Raw genomic sequence first — 24,410 nt, forward strand, 5'->3', positions numbered from 1 at the left:
CAGAAACCCCCAAAGTGCAGCCCAAGCAAGTGATCATTGATGTGGATCTAAAGATGAAACACCAGAGTCTAAGTACGTCTGGTAAAAGCCATCACTGCCCCCCCCAAAAAAAGTATGATAAAGAGGGATACCCTATCACAAACAAAAGTGGAAGCCATTCAGCAGCACCTGACCATCCTTCTCCAAAGGCAGCATGCCGCAAACCAAGAATTTAATTAATCTCTTCCACGAAGACTAGCCTTAAATATGACTGGCATGGGAAAACAAGAAAAAATATTCTGAAGAGGCACCACTATACTCTTAATGTCAAAACCAACAAGCATTGGCATAGCCAATAGGTCTCGCCTTTGGGACCTTATAAAAGTGTTTAGCCATGCAACAGTTGCATAACTAAATATTTATAAGGTCCCAAAAGCGAGACCTATTGGCTATGCCAAGCGGCCGCGAAAGTGAAAGTAATCGCGGTAAAGTGTGGTGCGCGCGCCCGCGCACATGCCCTGTAGCTCTAGGCTGGCCTGGTAGCACTTTTTGGAGCCCTCTCAATAAGTCTCGCCAGACCAGCGCATGCGCTGGGTCAGGCGAGACGTAAAAAGGGAAGGAAAAGAAACCTGGATTTCACAGTAGGAAACTATTGGAATTAAACACTTCTTCACTTAGAAGCCATGATGAAAAGACCAAGATATCCACTTGATTGGACTTCTGCGATGACAACTGGACTTCATGCAGTATGGTGAGGTTCTATTCTAATCAAGACAAAACTTATCAGGACTTTAATTATACTAATTGAGACATAAAAATCCTTCAGAAGTCTAGTCAACCTCACAAGTAACAGCCTTCTCAATGACTGCATTAACCAAGAGTAGAATGTTAAAGTCACCAAGATTTAAGCCACATGAAAGGCTTTAAAACTAGCAGTGACACTATTTTGCCTGCTCAAATGTCATTTTCTGGCTTTGAGTGGTTTTTATTCAATAATTCAAGGATTTACAACAAAAAAACAGCTAAGCAGGAAAACTAGCATTGCTATTGGATTCATGAATCTCCTAGGAAATGCTCTGCTCCTAAACCAGGCTTTCAAGGAGTTCCTTTTTCTCTTTTGTAAAACTTACATGGCACCCTATCTTTCTATTTAATACAAACAACATTCAACAAAAACGGAAACAACATTTACAGGAGTTCAATTTTCTGTTTAATTTTGTGTTATATCACACTTTGATGTAGTTCCTGGCATGCCATGGTCATTTTCTACTTTAACAATGAAAAACGCTAGATAAGGGAAGCAAAACAAAGAATCTGTTTAATTTTCTTTAGATTCCCCATGATAGAGGTTCCGTTGCATTGCCTCCTCCTCAGCGCTTAATTTGAGCCGGTGGTTTTGGGTGTAGGTCAACGGCACTTAATTGTCAACAATGGCACTTATGACATTCTGCCATAAGGTGGCACAGTTGTCTAATACATAGACGAGTACAATAACAGTTATTTACTCATTTAATATACATTAAAAATGACTAATACCTGCCGCACAAACAATTCTAATAGTATGAATTATCACTTTTGTAAGAGTGTGATGGTTAGTAGTTCTGTGTTGGTACTGTCACTGGCAGCGCTTGCAGGGGCAATGGGCGGTGTAGGCTGCAGTGACCTCCTGAAAAGGGCACTGGCACTTATTTTCTTTTTTTGTTTTACAAATTTTGCACTGCACCTCCTACAGCAGACCCATAACATATTTGAAGGCCTACAAAAACCCTAGCAAATCAAAATATATATGCCAAATACCTGCTCGTCTAGTCTTACTGAACAACTACTAAATACGTTTGCAAGCACCCAATAAAAGCAGACACTGCAGATTCTTGTATGAAGCTACTTAAAAAGGGCATCCAATGCAGACAAGAAAATGCTTCTCGCTGTCCTGTCCTGCATCTTTAACAAACACTAACAATTGGCATTCTCTTTGTTTGAGGATGCCATCTGGGGTTTTGAGATTTATTTTAATATCTTTCACTGGATGTTCCCTTTAATAAACGTAGCCCCAGCAATAAATGCGTAGTCAGGAAATGTCTGCTCCGCCAGTAGTAAAGCAACAATCTAGTCTCCCTCCTCACGAAGATCAAGCCATTGTGTGCACGCACGCACACACACACGCACGCGCACACACACACACACACACACACACACACACACACACACACACAAAACTCAACACATCTGCCGACAAAACAAAAAATACAAAACTGTGTGTAGGTGCACATTTCCTCTCAAGGACACAGTTGTAACAAGCACTGGCAAGTGGTTACTTTTTAAATACTTAATGGATGAATTTACCACAAAAATAGAAAACAGAAAAAACATGCCTCTGCCCCTACATGTGGAGGCCATATGTTAGCAATAAAACAACTTTCATAAAAAAGGAACCATCAAACATAAATGAATAGACCAGTACTTCTTAGAAGGCAGTCATACTTAAAAGAGATACAGAAGCCTTTTAAATTAGAATGCACATTACATAGGATTCTTAGTGGTGCACAAAGTACTATTGGTTCGAAGTAGTGTAACCTGAAGACATAGTTCAAACACAAGAATGACTAAAAAAACAAACTTATGACACTGGATACTACACCCACACAACAGAGCTAATGCACAGCGACATCTCAACTGCTACGAGAAATGGCTCATAACTAAAACATCGGACAAAAAGCTTGTTTCCGAGTTATATGTATTCCTGACCTGATCCAGGGTAACACACACATATAGAAAGCTCATCAAATTAGAGGGGTAAAGGGGCTTGGGGGGCAGCCGAACCCGTGAGGTCTGCCCCCCGGGCAGATTGGTAGGGGGGAGGGACTGGCCGGTACCGGCCATTTTGTGCATTGGGCTACGTTGGGGGTAGCCCAATTGTAGCCCTAATATTTTTGTAGCCCAAAGGCTATATGTGGGGTCCTGCATGGCTCACAGCCACCATTTCAGGTTTGGTGACCTGGTGGCTGGGAGCGTTAGTGGTAGTGTAGCATTTTTCTGGCCCTCCCCCCACCCTATAATTTGGCTTCTTTTTGGGATATTTGTTTGGGGTTTCAGTTAATTTGTTTTAGGCCAGGTTTTGTGGGGACAGGTGCATAGGGTTTGAGAATTTTGTATACTTGTCGCTTGGAACAGGGGCAGGTGGGATTGTAAAAAGTTGGCCAAGATTGGCAGAAGTTTTTAGTTAAGTGTTGGAAGTTTGTGAGCAGGGGCAGAGAAAGGGTAGGCAGGTGGGATATGTTTAGACTAGATGTTTGGTAGTTAAAGTTGCAGAAAGACAGGGATTTGGGTTTCACTGGAGGGCAGGATACATAAATGCAATACTGTGTAATGTGGTTGTTATGTAATGTTATTAGGTTATCGGTAGGGAGGGGGATTTGATGTGGGGATCGTAGGGGCGGGGGTGGGAAACGGGGGATCAAATATTTGATGTATAGTGAGGTTTTAGTTTGTAAGGCGGTTGCCTAGGTTGGAATTTGTGATATGCACCTGTTTCAATAAAGCAGCATTTTACACACACAAAATTGTTTTCGGTTTTGGCTTGTCCCCCTCCCTCCCAAAGGACCTCGGGAGACAACTCAGTGACAGAGAGTGGGAAGACATACACTACAGAGCCAAACATACAGCCAGCAACGTGGCCCTAACTGAAACACTCGCTAAGGTAGTGATGTACTGGTACTATACCCTGCGTGCTAATGCAAGGTCAATCCATCACGTAGCGGGGACTGCTAGAGGGGGTGCGGGCACAGGGGACCCTGGTTCATCTGCTGTGGGACTGCCCGAAAATACTAGCATATTGGTCACAGATACTCTATGACATAGATCCACACCTCAACACTCAACTGCCCAGGTTCCCCGCTTATACACTTCTGGGGCTAGTGAACCCTTTGACATTTACCCTCAAGTTGAGCAGACTGGTTTAGTCCTGGGTGCAGCTATCAAGAATATTCCGATACACTGGGGTACTTTCCAGAGTCCCATACACACGGGATGGCTTCATAGGTTATGGAACCGCCTAGGCATGGAAAAGATTTCACTCACACAAACCAAACAAGGCGCTTCCTTCGGGGATCTATGGCGTCCCTTCTTGTTGCTGTTGACACAAGACTTTCAGTAACTAACATTCCCCAAGTATTTCCGCCTCTTAAGAGTAACTGACACGGACTAAAAGCCTTAGTAGAATCATCAAATTGTCAGACGTGGTTATCAACCGACTGTGTAACGTTCTGAAGTGAGTGGGGGGTGTGATTTGTTTGCCAAGTTATTACAATACTTGAATTTAATATATTGATGAGCGACCTCTCGAGCTTTGGTGATGTCAGTGAAAATGCTAATTGGCACTCTTTTTGTAATATCAATAAAATGATTTGAACCCTAAAAAACAAACGATGGAAAGAAAAAAACATTGGTAAAGTAAAGTGTTGCTACTCAGCCCCGACACTGAAGAGAAACTCTTTCTTAGGCAGTGTCCATGTGAAATGTTGTGGTGGAAGAAGAAACTAATATCAGCTGAACAGACCAATTAATGAAGAGCGCCTGCCCAAAGCCCTTCTATGTATGCATAAGTGTATGATTGTACTTTAATATTTAGGAACTTTAATTACTCGAAGCTAGAAAGATATTAAAAGGGTGGCTTGGGGGGGGAAGACGACCGCAGGGAGGTCCCCCCCCCGGGCAGTTTGGGAGGTGGTGTGGGGGGGCGTGGCTGGCCTTGCACCGGCCACTTTGAACTTGGGCTACATTTTTTGTAGCCCAAAAGTAGCCCAATTATAAAGGGCTTGGGAGCCTGCTCCCAGCCACCATTTTAGGTTTGGTGACCTGGTGGCTGGGAGCTTGGCTATTGGTGTTTTTTTTTGTCGTTAGTGTCTGTGAATTATAATTGCATTGTTTTTTATGGCGTCGCAGGATTATCGAGTGCTCGAGGCCCTCCGGCTCCTGTCTGAAGCGGGCCGGATGGACCTGGTTGTGGGGGAGGTCGCGGGGCAGTCACGCCCTTTGCGGCAGGCCTCCGCGGGCGTGGCGGCAGCGGTGGCCGCTTGTACTTCACCGAAGCGAGCGAAGCAAATGCCGGTGAGTGAGCGGGGCCGCCCGCATTTTAAAAAGGCGGCCCCCGCTCGTTTTGTGCAGCCGTTGCGGTTGGGTGCGTCGGGCAGAGTGAGTGGGGATTGTAGGGAGGTTTGGCACGTGGAGGTTTGTACAGGGGGTGTGCCGGTTTCGGCGGCGCGTTCTTTTTCCTCCCCCGCGGCGACAGGCAAGCGCGGGGGAGGGCGGGGTATCAAGAGGCGTTCTGCCTCGATGCCGGAGACTCAGTTGCGCATCGGGAGGAAGGCGGGAAGCGTCAGTGGGGCAGGTATCGGGGAGGGAGTTTCAGGGGGCTTTTCACAGGAGCACGGGGACGTTTTGGCCAGCGTGCAAGTAGCGAGTGAGGCAGGGGAAGGTGGAGGGAGCGCTGGGAGCTTTGGGGGCCATAAGGTGGACACTGGCATAACAGGGGAGCGTTTTTCAGGTCCTCTGTGCTTGGAGCAGACATATGGGGCAATAAACATGTTGGAGATGTCACGAGATCAAGGGGATGTAGGGCTTGATAGCCCCTTGTTTTTTCCCCCCATTTTATCAGTGAGGGGTGAAGCAGGTTCTGTGGGGGCGAGCTCCTTGGAAGAGGGAGAGTGGGCACAGGTGGGGGGTGGGGTTCACAGCAGGTTCTTATTTCACACAGTGAGCATGGGGTTTGTGGGACATCAGTGTCTTCGCGTGGGGGGGCTTGCATTCACCTGTTTTAGGTGAAGGAAGGCAGAGAAGGGCAGGGGCAGGGGGGGTGGTAGTAGTGAGGATGGTTGGTTTCTGGGTGAAGTGGAGACAGCTGGGGGGGGCCTGTCTTGGGAGGGTCTGGACATATTTCCTTCATGGGCAGAAGGCGTTCGGGGCCTTGGTGGGGAGGGTGCATCGGGGTTGTCCCGTGTTCAGGGGCGGGATAAGGTGGTGGGGAAAAGGGCACGGGCAGGTTTTGGAATGAGTGGTCGGGAGCGTGCAGGGCTCGGAAGTTCGCCAGTTTGCAGTGGGAATCAGGGTGCGGGTTCTGCGTCCGCGGTGGTCCAGGCGATGTTAGAATGGAGTGGGGACGAGGAAGGGATGGTTTCGCTGACTCCGGGTGGGGTGGTTCAAGCAGGTTTTTCCAGAGGTAGGCGGTCTAGGGAGGGTTTTTTGAGTGGTCAGGGGGCAAGTGTACCGGTTAGCTTTCAGTGACCCAGCACACCAGTCCAACTTTTCTCTTTACAGGGTAGGAAGGGTAGCAGCGCAGCAGACTCGGTAGGGCGAGGTGCGGCCCAGTTACACCGAGGAGAAGGGAAGGGGAGGCCTTGCGCGGCACATTCCGTACCAGCGGGGGATCCCGTCGCGGCCAGCTCACGAAGGTCCAGCGCGACCTCGTTGGCCCCAACGTCAAGACGGTCACGGTGGACAGATTTTTCAAATGAAATGGTTTGTCATGCTAATCAACGGAGGGGGGAGGACCGAAGGGTACATTCGGCTCCCCCGCAAGGTGGTCATGCTGGGGCCATTAAGGCCAGTTGGGGTCATGCAGGGTCTGGTAAGGCCCGTACAGTGGAATTTGCTGATGAGATTTTGCAGGTGGAGGAGCCAATTATGCTCGACTATGATGAGGACAGCCCCGAGGAAGGGGAAATTCGGGAATATGAGGTAGGGGGGCACTCTCATGTTTCTCGTAGTTTTTTGCAGGTTTCGGGAGTAGCACCCCAAAAACAGTCGGTGGTGGGAAAAGCCAAAAGAGAGCGCGGCCCATCAGTGAGGGCTCATCCTACAAGGGATTCTTATGAGAGGTCGGCGAGGCGGTTGGAGTCCGTCCGAGCACCCTCTTTGGAGCCAGGTGAGAGCGTTACAACACAGGCCAAACCTATAATGGTGTCTGTGGGGTCTGGGGAAGACGAGGGAGGGGGTGTGACGGAAGGGAGATTGTATAAGGGAAAGTATGTAAAAGACACAGGGGTATGCAGAGGGGATGAGGGAGCAGTGCTGGGTACTAAGGTCGAGAGTGGGACCAATACAGAGGTAGGGGGTGGCAAGGAGCCATTGTTAAGTAAAGAGTTGAAAATTAAAAAACTCCCTTATATGGGGGTGACGAAGCCTTTAGGTGCCCACTTAATGCTGGCAACAAAGGAGCGCATATGGAAAGGTGAATACGTGGAGATTTTGAAACTCCTGCACAGGGAGGTGAGGTCTAAAGAGGGCTCTAAAGAGGAGGAGTATGAATTAGCCAAGCGCCCTAAAGTACCGTTGACAATTGAGAATTGGACAGCGGCATTTTTAATTTACGCCAGTGTTTACTGTGAAAAGTTCCCGGAGCGCTGCGTGGCGATATTTAAGTATATGGATGTCATATGGAAGGGCCAAATTACGGGTAGTGGTTTCGCATGGGCACAGTATGACGAAGAGTTCCGGGTGCGTATGGCGTGGGACTCGGAAGCAAAATGGGGAGAGTTGGATAATGAGCTGTGGCAGCATACAATGGGGGCGGCTCCTGGGGGTAAGACTATTTTCACAGCTAGTGGTCTGCCGTTAGTTTATCGGCCCTTTCAGGGGAAGCCCACCCGGGGCGGGGTGGGGTGGGGTGGGAGGCGCAGCCGCGACACAAACTGGATTTGGTGCATGCTGGGATTTCAACAAGGGTTTATGCACAAGGGAGTTTTGCAAGTACCGCCATGAGTGCTCTAAGTGTGGGAAAAGACATCCCCTTGTTAATTGTTGGGGCGTCAGACCATCAGGCGGACAGCAAGGGCAGCATTCAGGCGCAGGGATGTCTGGCAACGCGCAGCAATCTCAGGGTGGTAGGGGGGGAAGGGGAGCACAGGGTTCTGGGCCAAAGGGCTCCTACGCCAATTAAATTGGCGCAGCTTGAGGAAGTATTGCGGGGTTATGAGAAGGTGGAGGCAAGACAGACACTTTTGGATGGTTTTCGGTGGGGTTTTCATTTGGGGTACCAAGGGCCTCGGCTCAGGAGGTGGGCGGATAATTTGAAATCCGCATCAGAGCATAACTTGGTGGTGCGAGAAAAGTTGAGCAAGGAAGTGCGTGAGGGGAGGATGGCAGGCCCTTTTGATGAGTGGCCAGTTCACAATTTAATCATTTCCCCTATTGGGGTGGTGCCTAAGAAAGAGGAAGGGCAGTTTCGGCTGATTCAGCATTTGTCATGGCCAGAGGGATCCTCGGTCAATGACTTTATTGATGAAGACGCTGCATCTTGTGTCGTATTCCTCAGTTGACATGGCCGTGTCACTTGTAGTGACAGCGGGCACAAATGCAGGCATGGCAAAGTGTGATATCAAGTCAGCTTTTAGGCTGCTCCCGGTTCATCCGGATGATTGGCCTTTGTTGGGGATACATTTTGAAGGCAAATGGTATGTAGACAAGGCTTTACCAATGGGCTGCTCTGTGTCATGTGCTCTGTTCGAACTTTTCAGCACGTTCCTCCAGTGGTATTTCACGCACCGCACAGGTCACAACTTGGTCACACACTACTTGGATGATTTCTTTTCTGTTGGTTCACCGGGTTCCACGGAGTGCCAGAGTGCTCTGGACATTTTCCACGAGCTTATGGAAGAGCTGGGGGTGCCACTAGCACCGGAAAAGACAATGGGGCCTGCTACTGTTTTATCCTTTTTGGGTATTGAGCTGGATTCAGTGGCAATGCAGGTCCGTCTGCCAGACGACAAAAAATTCAAAATGCTGGCTTTGCTAGACAGAATGTTTTCTAAACAGAAAGTAACAGTAAAAGACATTCAGGTATTGTTAGGTCATCTGAATTTCGCCTGCAGGGTCGTCAGGGCAGGTAGGACTTTCTGCAGGCGCCTGGGCCGGGCTTTGGCGGGTCAGCATTTACCTCACCATCACGTGCGCTTGTCAGCAGGGGTGAAGGAAGATCTGCGTATGTGGTCTGTTTTCTTGCACTCCTTGAACAATGACATTGCGGATGCTTTGTCTCGTTCGCAGTGGGGGAGATTCCATGGGCTGGCCAAGGAGGCGGACAAGACACCGACCCCGATGCCGGAGCACCTCTGGTATGTCGGCAACGTAGGGTATTTCAACTGGTGGTAGGTTCTCTGTCCATTTCCACGCGTGCAGCTTATGCTTTGGCGTGGAGGGAATTTTTGGCATCGGGCACTTGTAGGAGGGAGGAGTCTTGGCGCAGTTCAGAGGATGTTGTGCAGTTTATCTTGGACCTCATTGAGAAAGGTTTGTCTAGAGTTACTATTGCTGGGAAGTTGGCGGGTATTTCCTTCATGGGTAAGTTTTTTTGGGGTTATTACCCATCTGCTGGGGAAATAGGAAGGAGGATGCTTGAGGGCTGGGCTAGGGAGCGGGGAGGGGCTCTTATGTCTTGTTCACCTATTTCTTGGCAGACGTTAGCACGTTTGTTGGAAGTTTGCCTTTAGTTTGCAGGGATGATTTTGAGGCATCGTTGTTTGCTACCCTTATGGTGTTCAAGTTTTTTGGGGCTTTTCGGGTTTCTGAGCTCCTTGGGACCAAAGTAAAGCGGGGCATTTGCTGGCAGGAGGTGTTCTTTACGGAACACAGGTTTGAACATTTGGCTGTTGTTAGACCTGACATCCTTGGCGTGGGTTTTTTCCCCTATCTTTTGCCTCTGCTACCTGGATTTTCGATGCTGTGCTGGATTCCGTTTTGCTGGTTTAGATGCTTTGGACACTCTGCCACTGCTAATCAGTGCCAGAGTGTAAGTGCTCCCTGTGTAAAATATCGTATTGATTGGATATACCTGATTGGCATATCTGTATCACCATGAAGTCCCTAGTAAAGGGCACTGTGTGTGCCAGGGCTGGTGATGACAGATGCTACTAGTGGGTCTGCAGCGCTGATTACGCCACCCACCTGTGTAGCCCTAAAACAGTGTCTCAGGCCTGCCGCCGCAGGCCTGCCTGCAGTCCCCGGACTGCCATGTCCCCCTGGCCAGTGTCCACACTGGCCGGGCCTAACCCTTCCCTTTTCATACACGTCAGTCATCCCTATGGAAGGCCCAAGGTACCCCCCTGGGCAGGGTGCAGTGTATGGAGAAGGTAGAGCATGTACTAGTGCAGGTAACATGTTCTGGTAGTGAACACCGGCCATTTTGTGTGTTCACTACTGCAAGGTTATCTTGTTCCATAGGCTAACATGAGGGAGGCGGGTGCCAATGGCTATCCGCCTATCTTCTCATACGAACAAGATAAGACATGAGTGTTTGATATCCCTGAGCTCAGCATTTAATAACACATCTTTTAGGAGAGATTGTTTTTAAATCCTGAGTTGGAGAACAGTACTTTTTAGAGAGTCGCTGTTCTCTTGTCTGACCCTTCTGTGTGCCTGGGCGCGCTTGTGGATTGACTGTCTGGTTCGAGAGTGACAGGGGTTGGGGATCCCCCGGGAGGTTGGCTGAGTCAGCCCTCTGCTGAATAGCGACGATCGCAAGGAGAGTGGAGGGAGGAGATAGCACCTGGGATTGAATAGGGCTGTGCCTGCCTGCCACTCTGCTGGCTCCACCACCTGCTGGGCGGCTGACGACCTTGCCCCTCGCTCTGAAAAGAATGTAGGAGCCAGGAAAACAAAGTGCTCCAGCAACACCCAGAACTGGATCAGACCGGGCTCAGGACCCACTTGCACAAAGACTTCAAAGACTTCTAGGGGTATAAGTACAAGACCCCTGACAACAGATTTTTAGATTCGACCATCGAGAGGAACTTCTGCTGACAGACGGTCCGCTGAAGAACTAAAGGAAGATTGCCGTGCTGTGTGCTCGAAAGGCTGACCTGTTCTGGCGTACAACTGAAGCTAAGGAGAAGGGGTCCTGCTGTGTGCTGACCCTATCCACTTGACCAAACAAGACTTTGCTGTGTGCTGTGTCTTCAACTGAATCTCCAAGGGCCTGAGAAGAGCTGGCCTCCTGTTTCGCAACCCAGGGATAGAAAGGTTGCCAAGAACTCAAGACTCCGCTGTGTCCCACCTGCGCTGCTGTGTGCCGCAGGGACCGTGGACTGTTCTACCAAGCTTCTCAACATCTGCCTGTGAGGTGGGCTGGCTGCTCTCTGTCTTGTTGGAGAGTACCGCACCGAGCCGGGCCTGACACCGGTTGCCGCATCAAGAAGATCGACGTGCTCATCGGCACGTGCCTTGCCGCGACCCGGAGGCCTGAAGCAGACCGAGAGTCGTATTTCCCTGCTCTACGAAGCCGCGCAGTGAGTGGCTGACTCCGGTGACGTCGACATCGTCACTGGGGGCTCGTCGAGGGAGTTGTGGAATCCTTGCATCGAACAGCCCGAGGAGCGCTCATGCAACGAGCGCAGTGACACCGCCGGAGCAACGTAGCTCCCTAAAACATCGAGGGCCTACAAAGTGATTCATTCTCCGTGAGTATCGAATCACTCAAGAGACTAGAGACTATCGTCTGACGATCCCGACCAACTAAGAAAGCAATTGTTGTGTAAACCTGTGATGCTTGATTTCAACTGCGGAAACTAGATAAAGATATATTATTTTTGATATAACTCACCTGTGTGGTCTAAGTTTGTGGTGTGCGGAGGGGGGATCATTGTGGTGTCTACGTGCAAATACCTTACACATTGCCTTGGGGATAAGCCTGTCTGCTCGAGCCAAGCTACCTAGAGGGTGAGCAGGGGTTATCTACCGTGTGTGTCCCTGTACCCTGACTAGAAGCAAGGGTCCCTATTTGGTCTAAGGTGAATACCTCTGCCAACTAGAGACCCCCAGATCTAACATTGGTGGTCAGCGGTGCGGATTAGAACCAGTATTTGCACTTGACCTGCAGTGATTCTTCGTACATCACTAATCTAGTAAGCAGTTGCATCGCACAAAGTTTTAGCGAAGACTATTCTTGGAGGATCGACGAAGCATCATGTCTCTGAACGGAGTAGGCGAAGAGCCGGAGTTGCAATTCGAGGTGAAAAAGTTGCTCGAGTATAAGAAGGAGCAACTAAAGCAATTCTGCAAGCAGCTTGGATGCCCAGCGAAGGGCAGCGCCAACAAGACGGAGCTACAGACAGCTCTAAGGGCCTGGTGGGAGGCCAAGAATGGCGCAACGGAGGAAACTACTGATGGGGATGGCACACCGGAGCACGGATTTGGATCCGATGATCTACCAGTGAATAGGCCAGCGTCGAGGGCTGGCAGCGCCCATTCCAGTAGGAGCCTCTCTCCAGAGGAGCTGGAGGAAAACCAGAGGGTTAGAGCCCACGAGATTGAACTTTTTAAGCTCAAAGCTCAAGCGGAAGAAAGGAAACTGCGCCTTGACAGTGAGAAAGAGGCGGAGGAGAGGAGGAACGCTCTTGCTTTGGAAGAGAAGAAACTCCAGTTGGCTCATGAGTTGAGCATGAGGGAGCTGGACATTAAAGCCAAACAGGTGGCGTCCAGTCCGAATGGTGGCAGCGCACAACCAGTACAGGCGGGTAAAGTATACATACCGAAAGATCTGGTGCAGAATTATCAGAGGGGTGAGGATATCTATGCGTGGTTTAGATCCTATGAGCTTGCCTTGAAGATGAATGAAGTGCCTGAGAAAAGTTGGGGAGCAGGATTGTGGAAGCATTTTGAGGCCTCTGGGAGGGATGTTTTAGCACCCTTAGAAACAGCAGGGACCTTAACCTACCCCACGATGAAGGAGGCCTTATGCCTCAGGTATGGGCTTACACCAGAACAGTACCGACAGAAGTTTAGGAACTTCAAGAAACTTGATTCAAGTACGTGGGTGGAGTGTGTGAGTATGTACACGCGTGCACTGGAAGGTTGGATAAAGGGCAGCAAAGTTACTGATTATGTGGGGTTGTGCCACTTGATTAGTTGGGAGCACTTGAGTAGTCTATGTGTTCCAGAGCTGCGCCAGCATCTTTTAGACAGCAAGTTGACTGATCCCAGTGAGCTTGCTAAAGAGGCCGACCGCTGGACTAGCACCAGGGTCAACAAAGGGGTGGTAAGTATGCCAGCCAAGGGTGGACAGGGTCCCCAGCAGAAAGGTGGGGAGGACAAGGGTAACAGTAAGGAGTTCTCTAAAGGGCCCCAAAACAGTTCCCAGGAGAAGGAGTCCCAGGCCCCCAAGCCGAAGAGGTCCTGGCCCCCTAAGGGCAACAGACCACCGCCTACTTGCTATGCTTGTAGGGAAGTGGGGCACATCGCCCCTAAATGTCCCAACAAACCCCCAGCACCAGCTGCTGCTCCAGTCCCAGGGTTAGCTAGTGTAGCTTTGGGAGGGGATTTGATTTCCAGTGGGGAAGAGGGATTAGCTATGATGACCCTTGTCTCGTTAGGAGACCAAGAGATGGTCCGGGATGCCTTGATACCCGCTAACACTAAGAAATACGGGCAAAAGGTGACCATCAATGGGAGGGAGGTAGAGGCTCTGAGAGACACCGGGGCTAGTGTGACATCTGTCAGGTGTCAGTGGGTGTCTGAAGAGCAAGTAATTCCCAATGTGCTCCGCCCAGTAGTGGCAGCTGACACTTCAGTTCGCCTCTGCAAGATGGCGCGTGTTCCCTTTACATGGGGGGGAGTCTCTGGTACCTTGGAAGTCTGTGTCAGTGATGCCTTGCCGGTAGATTGTCTGTTGGGTAACGACCTGGAGAGTTCTCCATGGAAGGACGTAGAGCGCAGAACTCACTTGGAAATGTTAGGACTGCCAGCGTGGATCTGTGTATCCACACGTGCCATGACAACCAGTAAGGGTGGATTAGTAGAACTGGAGCCTGGAACAAGGGCCCAGGAACCTGCCAGGAGAGGAAGGGGCAGAGGGCGCGGGAAACCAGCCCCCACTGTTCCCACGGTCCAGGAGGAAGCAGAACCTGAGGGGGATGCCCTGGAACCTACAGGGGAGCAGGTGGCCGAACTGGGGGAGTTGCCTGAGCTGACCCATTGGCAGCAAGAGGGTGGCCCCTCCAGGGAGGAATTCTGCCAGGCTCAGAAGGAGTGCCCTTCTCTCATTGGTGTGCGGCAGCAGGCTGCAGACCAGGCAGCGGGCCTAGGGTCCAAGGAACATTTGATTTACTGGGAAGATGACTTGCTGTATAGTGAGCCTAAGTTCGCTGAGCCCGGTGCAGCCCGTGTGCTGGTGGTACCCGAGCGCTTCAGGAACTTCTTACTGGGTCTGGCTCACGACGTGCCTCTCGCAGGACATCTGGGGCAAGACAAGACCTATCACAGGCTTGTCGCCCACTTCTACTGGCCTCAGATGAAGAAGCACGTCGGTACCTTTTGTAAGTCATGCCAAACCTGTCAAGCCAGTGGTAAGAGCGGAGGGAAGTGCGTGGCGCCCCTCCAGCCGTTTCCTGTAGTGAGCACCCCTTTCGAGCGGGTGGGCATTGATATCGTAGGGCCCCTGGATCCCAAGACCGCCTTAGGCAACAGGTTTATCCTGGTCTTGGTGGATCACGCCACTCGGTACCCGGAAGCAGTCCCTCTCAGGACAATCACAGCACCCGTGGTGGGCCGTGCATTGATGGGGATCTTTTCCCGTGTGGGGTTCCCTCGAGAGGTGGTCTCCGACCGGGGTACCAACTTCATCTCTAGGTATATGAAGTCTCTGTGGGAGGAGTGTGGAGTAACATATAAGTTCACCACTCCTTACCACCCTCAAGGAAATGGGTTGGTTGAAAGATTCAACCGCACCCTGAAAGGTATGATTATGGGTCTAGCGGAGCCCATGAGACGGAAGTGGGACGTCTTGTTACCATGCCTGTTGTTTGCCTACAGGGAGGTGCCTCAGAAGTCCTTAGGGTTCAGCCCCTTTGAACTGCTGTATGGCCACCCTGTTAGAGGACCTCTCACACTGGTGAAGGAGGGGTGGGAGAAATCCCGTGGGAAGACCCCCCAGGATGTGTTCAGCTATGTGCTGGCCATCCGCAACCAAACGCAGCGCTTCAGGAAGCTCGCTCAGGAGAACCTAGAAGCCAGCCAGGAGGAGATGAAAAGATGGTACGACCAGAATACCACTCTGGTAGAATTTCATCCCGGGCAGAAAGTGTGGGTAATGGCGCCGGTGGAGCCTTGTGCGCTCCGTGACAAGTGGACTGGGCCATATGAGGTGGTAGAGCGCAAGAGTGAGGTGACCTACCTGATCAACATGAAGACTCCTAGGCAGCCCCTTAGAGTCTTGCATGTAAACCGCCTCAAACCCCACTTCGAGAGGTCTGAAGTGACGATGCTCATGGCTACAGATGACGGTGGGGAGGAGGATAGTGATCCTCTCCCTGACCTCCTGGCAACCAAGGAGCAAGACGGGTCAGTAGATGGTGTGGTCCTCTCGCCCACACTGACCCCAGAGCAGCAGAGAGACTGTCGCCAGGTGTTGGGTCAGTTTGCCTCCCTGTTCTCCCTGACACCAGGTGTCACCAATTGGTGCGTCCATGATGTGGACACTGGAGATAGCCTGCCTGTGAAACAGAAGTTTTACAGAGTAGCTGACAAGGTCAGGGCCAGCATAAAGGAAGAAGTTTCCAAGATGTTGGCGTTAGGGGTAATTGAGCCCTCTAGCAGTCCCTGGGCTAGCCCAGTGGTCCTCGTTCCCAAGAAATCTGCTACACCCGGTAGCCCGCCAGAACTTCGGTTTTGCGTGGACTACCGCGGGCTCAATGCGGTCACCAAGACTGACGCGCACCCCATCCCCAGAGCTGATGAGCTCGTGGATCGGTTAGGAGCTGCCCGGTACCTCAGCACCTTCGATTTGACTTCGGGGTACTGGCAGATTGCCTTAACTGACGGGGCAAAGGAGAGGTCGGCATTTTCAACGCCAGAGGGGCACTTCCAGTTTCGAGTCATGCCCTTTGGATTGAAAAATGCCCCTGCCACCTTCCAGAGACTGGTCAACCGGGTACTGACCGGGCTGGAGCAATTCAGCGCCGCATACCTGGATGACATTGCTGTGTTCAGCTCCACTTGGGGGGAACACTTGCAACACCTCTGTGAAGTGTTGAGGGCGCTGCAGAAGGCAGGCCTCACTATCAAGGCTAGTAAGTGCCAGATAGGGCAGGGATCAGTGGTGTATTTGGGACACCAGGTGGGGAGCGGCCAGGTGGCGCCCCTACAGGCGAAGATCGATACCATTCTGGCTTGGGAACCCCCCAAGACGCAGACAGAGGTGAGAGCCTTTCTAGGACTCACCGGGTATTACAGACGGTTCATCAAGGGATACGGCACCATTGTTGCCCCCTTAACGGAACTAACCTCTAGGAATCAGCCCAGGAAAGTGAATTGGACCGAGGCCTGTCAAACTGCTTTTGATGCCCTGAAAACTGCAATGTGCACAGCACCGGTGCTTAAGGCGCCTGACTTTGAGTGAGTTCGTAGTGCAGACAGACGCTTCAGAGCAAGGCGTGGGAGCAGTACTCTCACAGATGGACGACGAGGGCGGGGACCAACCCGTAGCTTTCATTAGTAGAAGGCTACTTCCCAGGGAACAGAGGTGGAGCGCTATTGAAAGGGAAGCATTCGCTGTGGTCTGGGCCCTGAAGAAGCTGAGGCCCTACCTGTTTGGGACTCACTTCCGTGTTCAGACCGACCACAGGCCCCTCAGATGGTTAATGCAGATGAGGGGTGAGAATCCAAAACTGTTGAGGTGGTCCATCTCCCTACAGGGAATGGACTTTACGGTGGAACACCGTCCCGGTACAGAGCACGCCAATGCTGATGGTCTGTCCAGGTTTTTCCGCCTTAGCGATGAGAACTCCCAAGAGGGTGGGTAGTTCTCCCCGCTTTCAGCTGGAGGGGACACGTGTTAGACCTGACATCCTTGGCGTGGGTTTTTTCCCCTATCTTTTGCCTCTGCTACCTGGATTTTCGATGCTGTGCTGGATTCCGTTTTGCTGGTTTAGATGCTTTGGACACTCTGCCACTGCTAATCAGTGCCAGAGTGTAAGTGCTCCCTGTGTAAAATATCGTATTGATTGGATATACCTGATTGGCATATCTGTATCACCATGAAGTCCCTAGTAAAGGGCACTGTGTGTGCCAGGGCTGGTGATGACAGATGCTACTAGTGGGTCTGCAGCGCTGATTACGCCACCCACCTGTGTAGCCCTAAAACAGTGTCTCAGGCCTGCCGCCGCAGGCCTGCCTGCAGTCCTCGGACTGCCATGTCCCCCTGGCCAGTGTCCACACTGGCCGGGCCTAACCCTTCCCTTTTCATACACGTCAGTCATCCCTATGGAAGGCCCAAGGTACCCCCCTGGGCAGGGTGCAGTGTATGGAGAAGGTAGAGCATGTACTAGTGCAGGTAACATGTTCTGGTAGTGAACACCGGCCATTTTGTGTGTTCACTACTGCAAGGTTATCTTGTTCCATAGGCTAACATGAGGGAGGCGGGTGCCAATGGCTATCCGCCTATCTTCTCATACGAACAAGATAAGACATGAGTGTTTGATATCCCTGAGCTCAGCATTTAATAACACATCTTTTAGGAGAGATTGTTTTTAAATCCTGAGTTGGAGAACAGTACTTTTTAGAGAGTCGCTGTTCTCTTGTCTGACCCTTCTGTGTGCCTGGGCGCGCTTGTGGATTGACTGTCTGGTTCGAGAGTGACAGGGGTTGGGGATCCCCCGGGAGGTTGGCTGAGTCAGCCCTCTGCTGAATAGCGACGATCGCAAGGAGAGTGGAGGGAGGAGATAGCACCTGGGATTGAATAGGGCTGTGCCTGCCTGCCACTCTGCTGGCTCCACCACCTGCTGGGCGGCTGACGACCTTGCCCCTCGCTCTGAAAAGAATGTAGGAGCCAGGAAAACAAAGTGCTCCAGCAACACCCAGAACTGGATCAGACCGGGCTCAGGACCCACTTGCACAAAGACTTCAAAGACTTCTAGGGGTATAAGTACAAGACCCCTGACAACAGATTTTTAGATTCGACCATCGAGAGGAACTTCTGCTGACAGACGGTCCGCTGAAGAACTAAAGGAAGATTGCCGTGCTGTGTGCTCGAAAGGCTGACCTGTTCTGGCGTACAACTGAAGCTAAGGAGAAGGGGTCCTGCTGTGTGCTGACCCTATCCACTTGACCAAACAAGACTTTGCTGTGTGCTGTGTCTTCAACTGAATCTCCAAGGGCCTGAGAAGAGCTGGCCTCCTGTTTCGCAACCCAGGGATAGAAAGGTTGCCAAGAACTCAAGACTCCGCTGTGTCCCACCTGCGCTGCTGTGTGCCGCAGGGACCGTGGACTGTTCTACCAAGCTTCTCAACATCTGCCTGTGAGGTGGGCTGGCTGCTCTCTGTCTTGCTGGAGAGTACCGCACCGAGCCGGGCCTGACACCGGTTGCCGCATCAAGAAGATCGACGTGCTCATCGGCACGTGCCTTGCCGCGACCCGGAGGCCTGAAGCAGACCGAGAGTCGTATTTCCCTGCTCTACGAAGCCGCGCAGTGAGTGGCTGACTCCGGTGACGTCGACATCGTCACTGGGGGCTCGTCGAGGGAGTTGTGGAATCCTTGCATCGAACAGCCCGAGGAGCGCTCATGCAACGAGCGCAGTGACACCGCCGGAGCAACGTAGCTCCCTAAAACATCGAGGGCCTACAAAGTGATTCATTCTCCGTGAGTATCGAATCACTCAAGAGACTAGAGACTATCGTCTGACGATCCCGACCAACTAAGAAAGCAATTGTTGTGTAAACCTGTGATGCTTGATTTCAACTGCGGAAACTAGATAAAGATATATTATTTTTGATATAACTCACCTGTGTGGTCTAAGTTTGTGGTGTGCGGAGGGGGGATCATTGTGGTGTCTACGTGCAAATACCTTACACATTGCCTTGGGGATAAGCCTGTCTGCTCGAGCCAAGCTACCTAGAGGGTGAGCAGGGGTTATCTACCGTGTGTGTCCCTGTACCCTGACTAGAAGCAAGGGTCCCTATTTGGTCTAAGGTGAATACCTCTGCCAACTAGAGACCCCCAGATCTAACAGCTGTCCAGTTCAAAAACGGATCAGAGGGGTGTTGGGAAGGGGGTGTGGTTAGAGGCAGGAATCCCCAGTTGTACTTGTCCGCTGCGTTTGGCAAAGCAATGGAAAATCCTATCGGGGGGGGAGTTGGGGGCGATTTGTTTTTTAAACATATGAATGGCTCCCGTGTCACAGATTATCAGCTGCGTATGGTTTCGCGCAAAGGGTTGCAGCGGATTGGTTTGGACGGGGCTCAGTTTGGGACTCATTCTTTTAGGATCGGGGCGGCAACTGAAGCGCATAACCGGGGTTGGTCTCAGGGTGACATCATGCGGCTAGGGCGTTGGTCATCGGACTGTTTTCATAAATATGTGAGAGTTAATGCAGTGGAGGCGCATGCGTCAACCCCCTGTTTGTGAGTCTTCATTCTTTTTCCTCTTTTCAGGTTCTGTGGCTAGGCCCCACGCGAAGGAATTGACGGTGTGGATTGTGGGGCATTCATTCATCAAGTGGGCACATGTACAAGCGTGCAAAAGTTGTTTTGGGGGAATGTTGGGGTTCAATGAACGTCTTTTTCGGATTATCTGGAAAGGAAAAGGGGGAATGCTTTGGAGGGAGCTTATTCCGTGTTTGAATAATGCCATGGTGAGGGGCCAATGCCCTGATATTCTGTTGATACATTTGGGCGAGAATGATCTTTGTGGCGTCAAAGGGGTGGTCTTATTGCGGGCAATGAAGAGGGATTTGGCTTTGTTGAAGGAGCGTTGGTCGGGTTGCCATGTGCTTTGGACGGAATTGGTCCCGCGGAGGGTGTGGAGAGGGGCTTTGAACCCCAGAGCTATTGACAGGGCACGGAAGAAGGTGAATGCAGAGATTTCTAGATTTTGCCGCAGTTTGGGTTTCGGGAGAGTGACTCACAAGGAAATCCGTTTTGAGGCGGTGGAGTTTTTTCGGGGTGATGGTGTGCATTTGTCAAGGATGGGCATGGATCTATATTTGCTCGAAATTAGGGAAGTTCTGTCCCGATGTGTGAACGTGCAGAGTCATGGTCAAGGGGTCTAAAGGTTTTTCTCTGTTGGGGGGCAGAAAGAGGGGTGGTTAGTGGTTACACCATCCCTTTCTTTCTGGGTGGCGGGGGTTATGTGAATTTTGACAGTTTTGCCGGAGGTTGGTTGATTTATTTGTTGAGTTGGGTTATCGGCAGGGAAAGGATAGGTTGGTTAAGTTTAGTTTGGTTCCACAGTTTGGGTGATCGATAGCTGTAAAGGGGCAGGCAGGGGAGTTTGGTTAACGGAAGGTTTGTATTTAGAGATTTTTGATGGGGTTATACAGGAATGTAATGTTTGATATTGTTGTAATGTTGTAATGTACGGGCGGGGGCGGGTTCGAAGAAATTTAGGGGAGGGGGCGGGGTGTGGGGTTAGGTATACGTTTTATTTAGCGAGGTTTAGTTTTGGAAGGCTGTTTGCCAAGGTTTTTAAAATTGTAATGTGCGCCTGTTCCAATAAAGCAGCCTTTTTCACACAAAGTCTTTGTCAGAGGCCTGCTTCCCCCCCCCCACCCCAGCGTCTATATGGCAGACCGAAAAATTACCAATAATGGAAGTAAAGAGATACAACAGTTATGCTACTGTACTCCACCGCGACACAGTAAAATGACACACAGCGCTAAGCCAAATCCAACCAGGAGCCAGAATATTTTCTCATATATCAACTGCACGTTCTGTCCACCACCCACAACCACTGTAGAAACTAGACAACCACAATCACTGTAGAAAATGGAAACCACAATCACAGGAGAAACCAGGCAACTTCCTATGTGAACATCTTTTAACCCCATAGCTAAAGCACTCCTGTACCGAGATACATCAAAGAAAACCACGTAAACAGCATACACAACAGCACATTGCCATTACCTAGACAAACTCGCGCATTACTAACGAGGTCATTGTTCTACGCAAACCAAAAATGTTCGGTTTGTATCCTGTTATACTGCTCAATTGCATGTACAAATCTCTCTTACGGCATTCTTGTAAATACAACAAAATTATTTCTACATTTCTACTTTATATATTTTGTTCGGTTTATTATTTTTTTTACCGAATGCCTTCTGCCTAAATGGTGCTATCTGCGCATTTTAGTCGAAAGTTGTGTCCATGCTCCCAAGATGACGCAGTTATATTCTACTGCATATCTGCTGAAAACTCACGCGCAGACGGCGCAGGTGCAAGGGCAGTTTTAAATTTACAGTTAGAGTTGAAAAACACCCCATAGCTGAGATCGATAAACGTACCTGCTGACGACTGCTGAGATCCAACTGTTTCCAAAACTGGAAATCTAAGCAGAGGTCGCGCCAGTATTTGCAAACCAGAGAAGCGGAAAGGCAGCGTTCATTCAAAGACAAATTAGAAAAGATCTGTAATTAAAAGAAAAACATACTCTGTCAAAAAGTAGATTTTAAAACTGCTGTAAATTGAATAGCTACGTTCAAAAACATGTACTAATCAAAATAGTTTAATAAATTATATTGTCACAAAAGGAAGAGCAACGCAACTGGATAGATCGGCACCATATGGTTTTGTGCACCACATTTCATATATTTTGGCAGTATTTAAAACTTTGGGTGTATGCACCTCCAAAACGTTGTTGACAGGCAGCTAGGCAGGGGGATTTTAACTGAACAGCAACTACAAGAAGCTGATCAAAAAGGCATTCAGAACACCTAAACAGAACAGTCACAAGGCGGCGGAACAGTGTAAACTGGCGATTGTATTAAGAAAATAAGAATATTTATGTATTACAATAATTGCAATAGGTAACCCACCCAGATGTGGGGAGATAGATTCATGATGCACAGTCCAACTTTTATTTATTTTTGGCATACAAGATAAAGGATGGTGGTTTTATTGATCATGCATTTGGCTTTTGAGAACATTCACGGATTGACTGGAAGCCTATGTGAGACTAGGAGTACCTACTATTATTTATTGTACATCAGTTTTACCGTTTTCCCTTCCCAGATTTATACATTACTTCGCCACTGCAGTGTTTTTAACAACATACTAGGAAACACTCATGTATGTCATTGGGTGTCTTACTTTTAAAGAGATCTACCGCACACAGTATTTCAAGTCCCTACATAAAACAAACAAGCATTGGCAAAGCCAACAGGTCTCGCCAATGAGAGAGCTATTGGCTTTGTCCAAATGCTTCCGCCACGCTGTACAACAGTGTGGCTGCTGTTTAGCATGGCTAAAGTTAATGGGACAGAGTGGGGTAGAGTGAAGTGGGGTACACGGGTAGAGTGGAGTGGGGTAGATTAGGGTAGAGGGGAATGGAGTAGATTAGGGTAGAGTAGAGCAGGGTAGATTGGGATGGAATGAAGCAGAGGTAGATTGGGGTACATTTGCGTAGAACAGACTGGGGTATAGGAGTGGGGTGGATTGGAGTAGAGTGGGGTAGATTGGAGTTGTGGGGGGTAGATTGTAGTCAGGTAGACTGGGGTGAACTGTGGAAGATATGGGTGGGGTAGATTAAAGTGGGGTAGATTGAAGTGGGTTATATTGAAGTGGGGTAAATTGAAGTAGAGTGAGGTTGATTGGGAGATATTAGAGTTGAGTGGAGTAGATTAGATTGGAGTTGAGTAAATTGGAGTGGATTGGGGCAGAGTGGAGTCAGGTAGATTAGGGTGAGGTAGAGTGGAGTGGGGTAGATTGGAATGGAGTGGGTAGATTTTAGTGGAATAGATTGGAGTAGAGTAGAGGGGGCACTGGAGTGGGGTGGGTACATTGGAGTAGGGTGGGGTAGATTGGAGTGGGGTAAACTGAGGTGGGGTGGATTGCCATGGGGTGGATGGGGTATATTGGGGTGGGGTGGGTTAGCCTGGATTGGAATGTGGTAGAATGGGTTGGAGCGGGGTAGTTTGGAGTGGAGTAGGATACAGTAGAGAGGAGATTGGAGTGAAATGGTGTAGTTTGTGGTGGTAAACTGGAGTGGAGCAGAGTGGGGTAGATCAGGCTGGAATCCGGTAGATTGGAGTGTAGTCTGATAAACTGGGGCGGCGTGGGGTATATTGGAGTGGGGTGATTGAGGCAGACTGGAGTGAGTTGGAGTAGACTGGAGTGGAATGGAGTAGACCGCGGTAGAGTGAAGTGGGTAGAGTAGGTTAGACTGAGTGGAGTGGGGTTGATTGGCGTGGGGTAAAGCAGAATAGATTGGAGTGAAGTGGGGATTGATCACGGTAGAGTGGGGTAGATTGGTGTGGGATAGATTGGGTGGAGTGGGGTGGCTAGGGTAGACTAGAGTGGAGTGAGATAGGTTGTGGGAGAGTAGAGTGGTGTAGAGTAGAGTATTTGGGTGGATTGCAGTGGGGTAGAGTGGAGTGGGGTAGAGTGGAGTGGGGTAGACTGAAGTGGGGTAGTTTGTGGTAGATTAGAGTGGTGTAGATTATAGTGCATTAGTTAGGAGTGGAATGAGGTAGATTGCAGTGGAGTGAAATGGGGTAGGATGGAGTGGAGTGAGCTGGATTCTGGTAGGCTGGAATGGAGTAGACTAGTAGGGTGGGGTAGACTGTAGCGAAGTGGGGTAGATTGTAGTTAAGTGGAGTGGGGTAGACTAGACTGAAGTAGTCTTGAGTGGAGTGGAGTGGTATAGAGTGGAGAGGCATGGAGTAGAGTGAAGCGTCACAGAATGAAGTGGAGGGGCATAGATTAGAGTAAAGTGGAGTGGTATAAGTAGAGCATGCATGATGTGGTAGGGCGATGCAATTACAGACAACATATTTTCAATTGAAATGACCATTTACACAGACCTGCAGTTTTATTGCGCACAAACGATAATGTGTGGAAATGATATCACCTAGTGTATCGATGTGTTTTGATTACATTTCAAATATTAGCACACTTCAGAAATACAAAAAAATACATTTAATAATTCTGATATATTCTGAAATATCAGCAGAGCTCATTTTTGTTGTGTGCTAGAAAAAAAGCCTTTTTGTTTCAGAGCAAGATTGTCATGTAAATTCTCTCACTTTGAAGTCAGAGAAAGAAAAGTTAACACCAGGCTTCTTGGAAGACAGTGCCTTACATTTGACCTCTGTCTTCCAATGTGCAGCAAATGTTACAAGATAAGAACAAGATTAGGGATACAATAAACAAGGTAACCTCTACCAGTTGGTCGAACTACAGCTGGACAGCATAAAGCAAATAAAGCCAGCAAATAGAAAGCAAGCAATTGTGAGTTACAAAAAGAACAACACAAAGCCAATGGTCAGCAATGGGCTGTTTATATATCCAGTGAAAGTTTCAGAATGCCCACAAGAAGTAGTTAGCAACCCAGATGGCTGTGCTGTCTGGTAGGCTGCAACCTAAAAACAAGTGCATGCTTTCAAACCAAGCAATTTGCCTCAAGAAGAGACCATTGTGTAATTACTTTTCAAGAAAGATGATTTAGAAAAGGATTTTAG

General features: G+C 49.7%; 1 protein-coding gene across 2 annotated transcripts in view; it reads right to left on the bottom strand.

The window, feature by feature from the left end:
• The window catches only part of FBXL17 (F-box and leucine rich repeat protein 17), a 1,841,864-nt gene that overhangs the window by 1,780,648 nt on the left and 36,806 nt on the right, over positions 1-24,410 (bottom strand). For both annotated transcript variants that reach the window (XM_085632576.1, XM_085632577.1), the window contains exon 2: positions 21,237-21,359. In XM_085632576.1, the coding sequence (XP_085488702.1) occupies positions 21,237-21,359 (123 nt within the window). The remainder of the gene's footprint in view (positions 1-21,236; positions 21,360-24,410) is intronic.

The sequence above is a fragment of the Triturus cristatus genome, chromosome 2_1 (assembly GCF_964204655.1).
Source record: "Triturus cristatus chromosome 2_1, aTriCri1.1, whole genome shotgun sequence".
NCBI classification, from domain to species: domain Eukaryota; kingdom Metazoa; phylum Chordata; class Amphibia; order Caudata; family Salamandridae; genus Triturus; species Triturus cristatus.